At 45.5% G+C, this 12,182-nt stretch overlaps 1 protein-coding gene across 1 annotated transcript in view; it reads left to right on the top strand.

The window, feature by feature from the left end:
- Positions 1-213: 213 nt before the first annotated feature.
- Positions 214-12,182, top strand: part of LOC114485524 (unconventional myosin-XVIIIb-like) — a 13,793-nt gene continuing 1,824 nt past the window's right edge. The window contains exons 1-2 of the mRNA XM_028487108.2: positions 214-381; positions 4,582-4,686. Coding sequence (XP_028342909.1) covers positions 229-381; positions 4,582-4,686 — 258 coding nt within the window. The 5' untranslated portion in view covers positions 214-228. The remainder of the gene's footprint in view (positions 382-4,581; positions 4,687-12,182) is intronic.

Here is a 12,182-nt window from a genome sequence, read left to right as displayed (position 1 = left end):
AGAGCGTTGAGAAGGATTCCAAAATGATATCTAAACTCAGTGGCAAAGAGCGTGATTGATTAGTGACGTTATGTTCTGACCACAGAAGGGATAGAGGCCGTATTTGGGCTATTTATCTACCATTTCTGACCCCCCTGGGTGCCTGGGGCGGGGTGGGGGGGATAACTTGATTCTCATCCATGCAGTCCCAAAATGAAAAATGCAGCTGAAATGCTAAGAACGACGTGGATGGTGTGGGTCACCCTCACGCACTGTCCTTGCCGCCCCCAGCTCCGCCAGCGGTTTGAGCTGGAGGTTGAACGGATGAAGCAGATGCACGAGAAGGACCGAGAGGACAAGGAGGAGGAGATGGAGGACATCCGCCAGTCCTGCCAGAGGCGGGTATGTGAGCCACGAGCACAGCTGTGTCCTGGGGTCCCGGCGGGGTCAGTCTGGGTGCCTCATCCTTAAAGTGAGGGGAGTCCCAGGGCCTGGGGACGGTCTCTTCCACCACCTGAGACCTTAGCTTCCTCAGTGCTTTCAAGGGTGCTGGAGTAGACGTACCTGTCCTAACTACGATCCTCTGAAACTGTCTAGCATAATCACCCCAAGATTTCTACCAAGAGCGCACAGTGCCATGTGACTGATGCTTTGGGTAAGGATTTATATGTTTCAAGAAAGGGACCAGTCCCTTCTGGCTATTTGCCTTGCACATCATTTCTTACATTTTATCCAAGCTCTTCGGAGACATGTCAAACAGTGTATAAGAAGGCAGTAAACCCTTGAAATCTTAACCACCAAGGCACCATCATTACTCTTTTTAAATGTTCTTTCCTCTCGGTCTTTCACTGTACCCACACTTGCATACTTGTAGAGATATCGTTTTACCTAAATGGGGTCATGCTGCTTTGAAGCCTGCTGTTTTCACTCGCAAGTTTGTCCTGGGCCTCCGCTCATGTCAGTAAATGCAGATCTAATTTACATGTTTAATGGCTTATAAAAGTGTTCCACCTTAGGCGTGTGCTCGCATTAATTCTCTTGTCATTGGACATTTAGGATTTTCTGTTTTTCTGGCCAGTGCTGAGACAAACCTCCTTACAGATGCATTCACTGATGTGAATGTGAGATGAACCTTTAAAATGGAATTGCTGAGAAACTTTGGGTCAAGCCTCATTTAACAGGTTTTGTCTGGGCAGGATTTCTGTGGGCCTTTCATAGCCTTGGGTACATTGTGAGTCTCCAAGAAGGGGCCGAGTAGCATTTCCCAAGGTTGACTCCGATTATTAGTTCCCTAAACAGAGTCTCTGCAGAGACCTCCAAACCGCAGGGCCTGAGAGCATGGGTGCTGGAGCTCATAGGCTCTTGGCTTGAATCTCTGCCCTTGCAACTTAACAGCTGTGTGATTTGGGGAAAGTGATTTTAAACCCTCAACTCCAGCTAAACTACACTCCATTCTCTGTATCCACTGCTGGTCCCTCAGAGCCAGTTTATGAGGCACACAAAAAGCCAGTGTTGCTACTTTATTTGGAGTCACAGAGGCTTGGATCAAGCCCCAACTCCATCAGCTATCAGCTGTGGGGCGCTGGAGAAATCACATAACCTTGCTAATAAGCCTCACTTCTCTCATCCGTAAAATAGGATAATGATGGCCCCCTGCAGGGTCACAGGGAAGATTCAAGGAGATCACAGATGTGGAACTATTGCGCAGAGCTTTGTAATGTTACCCTTGATGGTTGGAAACTTATGAGCAATACCGGTGTGTGTGTGGATTTTCAGGTAGCTGATCCTCCCAGAAGAACCAGGGAACAAACCTGGTGGTTGCCTTGCTCTTGGGTGTGACTAATCCATCCAAGAGAAGGAGGGTTCAGGGACTTGGTGCTCTGCAGATCCCCCCAAGAGCGTCATCCTGGGCGGGGCTGGAGGAGGCCTCAGTGGTGTCAGGACCTCAGTGGAGACGGGACTGTAGTGAGCAGGTCCTGGGCAGACGGGGTCACCTCGGCACCCTGTCATCGCTCTGGGGTGGGAGGGGAGTAAGTAAGAACTGAGCCCCTCTCCACTCCCAGTGGTTGGTGCTGCTGCATCTGCTGCCCTTCCTGCTCCTCAAATACTCCTTTTGGGGCCCCTTTAGAGCTCAGCCCCTCTGGGGGTTTACATGGATCATCCCAAGGGGCCAAGTGCGTTCCCCCCAGAACTCCCCAGAGTTGGGAAAGAAGAGTCGTAGATTTTAGGTTCAACCAGACCTGTGTGCCCTTGAGTAAGTCTTGTAACTTCCCTAAGACTCAGTTTTCTCATCTACAAAATGGGAGCAATAAGAGAAAATGTTCTACCTTACCTACGCTGTTGTGAGAATAAGATGAAAGAATGGCAGATGCCTTATAAACAGTAAAGTGCTGGGAGTTATCATTGAGGGGCCAATTTCTGCTTATTTTCCATTATTGCGTATTTGGGAGAAATGAATGAGATTCTTTGAATACCCAGCGGGCCCCATGTTTCAGGCTGGTTCTTTATGTCTGTCAGCTTATTTTATTCTCATAAGCACTCTGTAAGGTTTATAGTCCTGGTTCTACAGATGAGGAAACTAGAGTCCCAGAGGTGAAGGGTCTTCCCCAGGGTTACCTCACTGGGAAGTAAACAAGCTCGGACTTGAACTTAGGTCTGTCTGGCTCCAAAGACCAATCTCTTAACCAAAATAACTAGATTTGAAAAGTTTTATTTTTAATTTTGCAAATGTTTGGACTCTGGAAGGCCATTTAGGAAGCACTTGGTAGAAGTCAACCTTGGGCATTGCTGCATTCTTTAGCACTTCCTGCACATGAACTCACCAAAGGCTCTGATAAGTACTGCATGGAAGGCCCTGCTAACTCAGTGGCTCCCACACTGCCCACACACAGTATACGTGTGAACACTATGTGGAAATGTTCTACAGAACACACTCCAGAAAACTTTGCCTTGCTTGATGCATAATTTTTATTGTATATTTTTCAAAACGAGTTTCAGCTTTTGCAGTCTTCATTTTAAGCAGGTGTGAGCAGAGTGCCTTGTGTCTCTCACTCTTAAAAGAAAATTTTGAAACGAACTTTCTTCTGAAATGACCATCCATCAGTACTTATTTTCTCTCTGTGGGTCAGGAGGTGGAAGCCCCCAGTCCCTGCCCATGTGCCCTCAGGTGAAGGGAGCACAATTTCTAGTGCATTCCAAGAGTGCCTCAGAGCATCATGAGTGCCCTGAGCCAGGACCCTGATGAGTTGGAGATGTGACCCAGACAGACCCTCCTGAGGCATTTCCATGGACAGATTTATAAAGGGGGGGACGGTGAGGTCAGAGAAAGGTGTTTTTCTCCTATGACAGATACTAACATTGACTGCACATCTAGTGACTGCTCTGCTGTCTGTCTCTCACCATGGCAGGAAATCAATCGTTAGAGACCTGGGTGGGAATGCCGATGGCTGTCTGGTGTGGCACAAGGGCCAGGAGACAGAATGCTGACTGTTCTCAGCAGCAGTTGACGTAGGAGTCTATGCTTCAGGACTGCTCTCTGACTCAGTTTGCCCGTCTGTGAAAGAAGGTCATTGAGAGCACAGGATGGAGAAAGGAGGAGGGGGTGAGACAACACACATGAGAGAGTCTGGTGCAGAAGAGGATGTGCAAAGCACCGTTATAGTGGGGCGTCCACTTTAGCAGGGAGTGCCTGCCTTTGCTGGGTGATTACCGAGAAATCAGAGCCAATTGTAAACTAAATGAGTTGCTCATAGCCAAAGGTCTTAGTCAGTTTGGGCTGCTCTAACAAAATATCATAGACTGGGGGCGTGGGGTGGGGGGAGCTTAAACAACAAACATATATTTCTCACTTCTGGAGGCTGGAAAGTCCAAGATCGAGGTGCTGGCAGATTTGGTGTGGGGTGAGGGCCCTGCTCCTGGCTTGCAGATAGACGGCTGCCTTCTCACTGTGTCCTCACACAGTGGAGAGAGAGAGGAAGCAAGGTCCCTGGTGTCTCTTCTTATAAGGGCACTCACTAATCCCAGCATGGGGGCTCCACCCTCATGATCTCATCTAAACCTCACTATCTCCCAAAGGCCCCATCGGCAAATAATACTGCATTGGGATTAGGAATTTTGGAGAGACAAACGTGCAGTCCAAACACCAGATAATCTCAAATGCAACTTTTTTTTTTCTTGCTGCATCACAGTGTATTTAATAAGCGAGGTGAATGCATTTTATTATGCTGGATACAATGTTGTGCAGAGTCTTAAAAAGTCAGAGTGCCAGGACTTGTAACTATTCAAGCTGGGTCGTGGCAGAGGAAGGAGACATGTGTTAGGAAATGGGAAGGGAACTGGGGGCGGGGACTTCACAGTGCATGGCAGGGGGCTCCCCGTGATTGGCCAGCTCTCCCCATAGTTGTCCGGCTCCTGAGCTTTTAGGCTCCCAAGTTCTCTGACAGAGACACCCCCTCCTAACTGCTAGGTGAGCCGTTGTGGAACTGGGTGAGGGGCCATGAACTCCACCTCCCCCACCCCATCCTCCGGAGGGTCCCTGCCTCGTGGGGTTTGTCGGGTAGAGCTCTTGTATCCTATGCCTGCATCTGCCCCTTGTGCCCACAGCTCCGCCAACTGGAAATGCAGCTGGAGCAAGAATATGAGGAGAAGCAGATGGTCCTCCATGAGAAGCAGGACTTAGAAGGCTTGATCGGAACCCTCTGCGATCAGGTAAGAGGGAGACACCAGCAGGCATTTGGGAAGCGCATTCCCTGCCTCCGGGGGCCCTGTTAGAGAGCTGATTCATGGGGAGACCAGCTGGTGGTGTCTTAGGACCAGCCCAGAGTAGACCTTTCGGCTGGCCTCCACCTGCTCCTCCCAGGCGCCTCCTTCTCCACCAATTCTGTCTCTGCCCTCACTCACTGCCTCTTCAGAGGGGACCTTCCGTGGGGGGGAGTCTTCACACAGCAGGGTTCTTGGAAGAACCCTTGAGAATAAAGAGAGTGGGCCCAGCCACAAGTGACAGACGAGGTCGCCTTGCCTTCAGCCGCTGTCGGGGTGAGAGTGTAGTCAACCTTTGCTTTGATGGGGTGGCTGTGAATGGCTGCTGTGCTCAGAGCTGGCCTCGCGAGAACAGACTTTTGCTGAAGGCAGAGTCAGGCCAATGGCGCTTTAGACCCTTAGCTGGGCCACGTCTGTCTCCTTGGCTTTGCGTGATCTAATGAACTGCTCTGAGCTGCTGGAGAGCAGAGCCTTGTGGGCTTGTTGCCGTCGTCGCCATAGACCAGGGTTGTCAGCTGCAGCACTGCAGACGTTTTGAGCTGCGTCATTCTTTGTTGTTGGCGGCCGGGGGGGGGGGGGGGGCGGGGGCGGGGTGCTGGGGGGAGGTGGCGCTGTCTCATTGTAGGCTGTTGAGCGGCATCCCTGGCCGCCACCTGCTAAATGCCAGAAGCCTCTCCCCCAGTTGTAACAACCAGCAGCGTCTACGGACGTTACCACGTGTTCCTCCAGCACACAATCAACCTCCCTCTTTACAGAGAACCACTGCTGCGAAGGAAGCAGCCAGCAGCGCCCAGAGCCAGCTCTGGGTATCAGAGTTGGGGGGAATCGCTCCTCCATGAAACCCCGACATCGGACAGGAATGCTGGTGGCTTCCATGATTTCTTTTTAAATATCATAGGAGGCATGTGGGATCCTCCCAGACCGGGGCGCGAACCGGGTTCCCCTGCATCGGCAGGTGGACGCGCAACCACTGCGCCACCAGGGAAGCCCCCATAGGAGTGTTTTTTTAATGTAGCTGCTTAACCTGTGTTCATTGTCTTTTAATTAGTAACGATCTTGCTGTCAGTAACCTTCCCATGTGGGCCCCTCCAAACGGTCATCCAGGGCGGCCAGGCTTCGGACAAATAGCTGCTCACTATGTTTTTTTTTTTTTTTAATTGAGTAAATGAGAGAGTTCTAGAGTGGGACCCCTACAGCCGTGAGAGTGAGAGTCGGAAGCTGAGGACATCAATGGGAGGACTACATGATCTTCCTTCTTTGGGTTTTCTGGATTTTCAGCCAAGCAAACTGGGGCCACTGAGTGCAGGGCCACTGAGGCTCCTCTCCCTTTGGCATCAGCGTGAGAGAGAACACCCCAGGATTTGATTCTAGAATGATAGTCGGAAATCGTTGGGAGAAGGTTGCCTTCTATCCAGCATGGTCTGCTTAAGAAAACAAAGGAATTAATCCAGTAAAGAAAGGTTTTTATAAATATTGCTAAAATTTTAAGTTTTACATGCAAGGAGAAGGTAACTTTAAGTGAATGAGAAGCTAATTTTGTGTTAGTCACCAAGCTGGAGCCTTTGAATAACCTGTCACATTGGATACTTTTAAATGTTTTAGTAAGATATTTGCCAAACACATGGGAAAGTGGAACAGACAGTGTAATTGATGCTTGTGCATCAAGAGGACGGGGTTCACGTAAATTAACATTTTGTCGCATCAGATTCAGGTGTTTTTAAGGAAGCAAAGCATTTCAAAAACAGTTGGTGGCCCCTTGGTTTCTGTTCCTCATCTCCCATCCCTTTATCCTTCCATCTTTTCGTCCTTCACTCCCAGAGGGGACCGTTCTCCTGAGGTTGGAGGCTTTAATTCTCCTGCGTGTGTATTTGAACTTTATACAGTATGTGTGATTCTGCCTTTACTTCTACTACTCCCCTTCTGTACTCTGTTTTTGAGATTCCTCCATGGTAATACATGTAGCTCTAATCTGTTCTTTTTTAACTGCTACACAGTATTCATTTTCTTTAATCCTACTCTTCTGTTGGTGGATATTTAGCTGTTTCCATTCTAGGACGCAGAGCTACAGTGCATATTCTTATACATGTCTCCCTGTGCACGTGGGAAAGAGATTCTCCAGGGTATGAATCTAGAAGAGGAATTGCTGGCTGTTAGGAATGTACCATTTTGGAATTATTAGATGTTGCCCAGATTGTTCCTCAAAGTGATTGTGGCGGTTTACATTGTCACCAGCAGTTTTTTCTTTGCTACCACACATGCCCCCCACCCCCAACACGTGGCACTGTCAGGACATTTAAAGATCTTTACCAGTTACTGAGTGTTAGGTTGTACTGCTTGTCCCTCATGACTAGTGAAGTTGTGCATTTTTCACGTTTATTATGGTTTTCTCTTATGTGAGTTGCCTGTTTATAGTGTTTTGTCTTCACCTTTTTTTCTATTCATTATTCAGGATTCTTATCCAAGATGCTAATCCACTTTTGGTTGTATATTTTGCAAATATCTCCTACTCTATGGATAATCATTTTACTTTGCTTATAATGTTGTTTTTTATATAGTCATATTCATCAGTTATGGTTGATTCTTTTAAGATTTCTTTTCTTAACAGAGTTCATAAAGATAGTTCATCATATTTCTGAAAATTTCTAAAGTTTTGAGCATTTTTAGGCCTTTAACCCCACCTAGATTTTATTTTATTTTTTTTTTAAATTAATTTGTTAATTTATTTATTTTTGGCTGCGTTGGGTCTTCGTTGCTGTGCGCAGGCTTTCACTAGTTGCGGCGAGTGGGGGCTGCTCTTCGTTCCGGTGCACGGGCTTCTCATTGTGGTGGCTTCTCTTGTTGCGGAGCACGGACTCCAGGCACGCGGGCTCTAGAGCGCAGGCTCAGTAGTTGTGGCGCACGGGCTTAGTTGCTCCGAGGCATGTGGGATCTTCCCGGACCAGGGCTCGAACCCGCGTCCCCTGCACTGGCAGGCGGACCCCCAACCACTGTGCCACCAGGGAAGTCCCACCTAGATTTTATTTTGGTATGTGTGAGGTAGGAATCTATATTTTCCCGATATAGACCACCTTTGTTTTATTTCGTGAGTAATTTTTTCTACAATTTCCATATATATATGGCTGTGTTTGAGGGCTACCCATTCTGTTTAATTGGTTTATTCTTCAGTTCCTGCACCATGTGGTCTTAATGGCTGAGTTTGATAACTTGTAAACAGCTTATCTTTCTCATCTCTAAAATTGTCTTATCTAGTTGCGATCCTTTAATCTTCTTCTTGAGATTCCATAACAAAGCCTGGTGGGGAGTTTCAAATGCATTGGTTTGTAAGTTAGTTGGGAACAAGTGACATATTTTTTTAATATTGAAGTATTGCAATCATGAGCATGCTGTGTTTCTTCCTATATCTATGGCTTTCATAAATATATTTTATTTTTATTATAAATTAATACCTTATAATAATAAAAAATAATATTTATTTTATTGTATATATATATATTTTTCCATATAAGTCTTGAGCTTTTCTGTTAGATTTACTTCTAGGAATCTTGTAGTTTCTGTGGCTCTTATAAGTAGAATATTTTTCTATACTTCTATTAATTATAGTGGTCCATGGGGATATACTTTGCTTATAATTGTGTTATAGTTTTCTCTTTATATATTTTGAGGTTATATTTTTAGGTGCATTTAAGTTTATTATTGTTTCATTTCCTTGGCACATTGTACATTGTTCTTTTCTAATTGTTGTATGGTGTCCCTTTTTTCTCTGTGAATTATTTTTGCCTTATTTTATTTTGTGCAGTTTCTTTTAGTTTGCCCGCAAGACCTTTTTTATCTCTTTGTTTTTAACCTTTCTCTGTGTGTGTGTCCCTTAAACAGATGGATACCTTTTAATGCAATATTTTAGTCTCTAATTTTTCATTGGAGAATTTAGTTCATTTACATTTATATAATCACTGATATATTTGAAATTACTTCTATTCTTTTGTGTTGGTTTATTGCCCCCTTTCTTTGCTTACTTTATTCCTTTCCTGCTTTGGGGTAGATTGATAATGTCTTCTATGATCTCTTTTGTTCTATTAGATAGTATCAGTTCCTTCATATAAATGAAACAAGTGAGGCTCAAAAGGTAAAGCGCATTGCCCAAGATCATATAGGTTGTTAGTGGCCTATGTGAATTCGAAGCGAGGTCTATCAATATATTATTTGAAAACCTGTATTTTTTTAAATTAAATCTAACACCATGCTGCTTAAAAAGTGATTAAGGTTTAGTTAACTAGAATTATCCTTTTCTGGACCATCTTTTTTCCTAATGTTATCGGGCAATCCAGATCTGCCATTAATTTGCTGTGCAACCTTCAGCTACATACGTTCTCTCTCTAAGCCTCAATTTCCCCATCTGTAAAGTGGCTTGATTACCCCTAATAACATTTTTAGATCATTTGTTAAAAGTGCTTAGAGAGTTCTTTTATGACAGACATTGAACAACTGCCCCAAACAATTTACCCTTAATGATAAATGGTGAAACAATCCAGGTTGGAACAGTTTCCCACAACAACACTAAACACCATTTAGTCTTATTGGTTAATTATTCACCAGCTTTATCTAAATTTGAATCTTTGTGCTGCAACGTATAAACTTGCAGAATGACATTTATTTCCCATTAACCTAATGAGTTTTGGGGGTTTTTTTTTCCCCCTCCTCTTGCGTAGCAATTTATTATGAAGGGGAGGATGACTTGGTCTGAGGTTTTGTTGTGAATTTGTTTGCAGTGTTCCCTCTGGAAAGGAGATGGTGCCAGCATTTTCAGAGTCTTTCTGGCAGCAAGGATGGGGTCATCCTGAATGTCCCTGATGCTGACCTGCCCCACAGGAGAATTAAAGGCACTTTAGGATGTGTGCAGAGCAAGAGCAGATACAAAAATGAGGAAGGTGCAAAAGCATGTTGCTTGAGTGTAATCATGGCAAAGAATCTGGGCTCTCGAGTTAATAAGTCCCGGCTCAGATTTCACCAGGCACTCTGGTGCAGTGGTTAGAGACTTGAGTTCTAATACTGAGCTGCCTGGGTTCCAGTCGCTGGGTAGCCACTTAGGAGCAGTGTGGCCTTGGGCTGATCACTTACCCTCTCTGTTTTATCGATTGTGCCTCCATTCCCTATGACAGTACATACTGAAGAGCTCCACACAGCTCACAAGACGTGAGCTGGCCCCAGGGAACTTCTCTCATTCAGTGACTTGCCCCATCCCTGTGTTTTATACCCTCATGCTAATCACCCAGAACCTCATATTCAAGATGGTTTCTCAGCTGTGCCCCTTCCTGCACCTCACCTAACTAGCTCCTGCTTATTTGAGACTGTGTCTAGTCCCATCCCAGCCTTGGCTGGGATGCTTCTCTGTGCCTTCATAACACCCCTTTTTTGTTTTTAATTAAAGAGCAAAACATAACCTCTTTAATTATATATTTTACTAAAATTACCTCTTTGCAGTCAGAAAAGTTGGGTTCATATCCTAACTCTCCCACTTATGATTAGCTGTGTGATCTTGGGCAAACTGCTTCACTTTTGTAAGCCTCAGTTTCATCATCCATAAAATGGGAATCATAATACTTCACACCCCGTAGATTCACCATGCGGACTCCATGTGTTCATACCCATAAAGCATTTAGAACAGTGTCTGACACTTAGCAAACCCAAAGTGTAAGCTATTACTATTTTAATAAAGGCAGTAATAATAATGTCACTTTAAAGAGACTACCACAGGAGTAAAATGCAGTAATATGTGACAAAGGGCCTGGCACCATGCCCAGTCCTCAACTCCTCAGCTTAGGAGGAGATATATGTAAAAACACACATACACACACCCCTCAGCATTTTAAACTTAACAAAGCAATAAATCTGAGAACTAAGAGGCTATATCCTAAGAACCAACTCATTTTTCAAAGAATTCAGAACTGGCGGTAGAATAATAACGCAAAGTCTGGAGGAATACATTCCAGGTCATCAGACAGTACTCATAATCTTTTATATTTGTAAAGCATGTGACAGTGTACAAAGTGCTTTTCAATCCATTATCACATCTGATCCTTGTCTTATCTCAACATGGAGGATAGGGATTTTTTTTTTTTTTTTTTTTACCTCTTCCTTTATAGATGAGGAAACTCAAGTGGGCATGACTCCGCCTCAGTCCCACCGCCAGCAAGTGGTGAGCCAGTGTTTCAAGCCTGGGCCACCTCATTCTAAATCCCAAGTTCTTTCTAGAATATTCCGGGGCATTCTGAGCATCCAGGAATTGGTTGCACTTGGTGTGGAGGCACAGATGTCGAGGGGTGTAGAAACTGGGTTCCATGGATGACACACCTGCACCCCATTTTCTTGAAAACTCCCCATCTGACGAGTGGTGCCATGTTCCTTCCTCTGGTCTCCTGCAGAGAAAGGGGCTGTTAGTTTCTTTCAGAGACACTAACCCCAATGCTTTTGAAGTAGGTGTTCTGTTTCTAGGGGAGTCCGTGGGCTGTCAGGGTTTCATCGGGCCCCTACCTGGTTCTGCACCTCCCTTGGTTTGTCTTGGCCTGTACTGTTGGCCACTGGGAGTTGTTCACGAATCTAACTCGCCCTCCCCGTGCCAGGTCCAGGCTGCGGCTTCTTCAGGAGCCACGTGACTATTGTCTTGGAGGACGGGATCCTGGGGGAGGGAATGTGCTCACCTCTGGGCAAGGTCCCTCTGCAGAAAATGGCCTGTCTTTATACTAGCAAGAGAGACCCGCTCAAGGGACAGAAAAGCTTGATTTAGACCTTCAAAAGCAGCACAGGTATTTCTAATACCATTTACTGATGTGTAACATACATGCAGTTAAGCACACCTTATCCCACCTGTACCGCTCATTGAATTTGCATCAGCTCTTAAAGCTGGCACCCAGATTAACACCACAAACAACCCCCCCTCCTGTATTACCCAGTCACTGCCCCACCAGGTTAACTGCTGTCCTGACTTCTGTCAGCAGAGGGCCTCGCCTGACATGTAAGCTCTTGCAAGGTGATGGCTATGGTACAGATTATGAGACAGAATAACTTTGGATCCTTACAGGCTGTGATAACAGTCATGACAGCAGCTCAGATTTGTTGTGCCTTTACTATGAGTCATGCTGTGGGCTAAACACCTGTTTAATTTCCACAGCAGCCCTGTGTGGTTGCTGCCATTCTTTTTTTTTTTTTTTTTTAACATCTTTATTGGAGTATAACTGTTTTACAATAGTGTGTTAGTTTCTCCTTTACAACAAAGTGAATCAGTTATACATATACATATGTTCCCATATCTCTTCCCTCTTGCGTCTCCCTCCCTCCCACCCTCCCCATCCCACCCTTCTCATGGTCACAAAGCACAGAGGTGATCTCCCTGTGCTATGCGGCAGCTTCCCACTAGCTATCTAATTTACATTTGGTAGTGCATACATGTC

This window comes from Physeter macrocephalus, unplaced genomic scaffold (assembly GCF_002837175.3).
Source record: "Physeter macrocephalus isolate SW-GA unplaced genomic scaffold, ASM283717v5 random_1096, whole genome shotgun sequence".
Classification (NCBI taxonomy): Eukaryota; Metazoa; Chordata; class Mammalia; order Artiodactyla; family Physeteridae; genus Physeter; species Physeter macrocephalus.
Note: the sequence above shows the minus strand (reverse complement) of the source record. Positions and strands in the feature narration are given on the sequence as shown.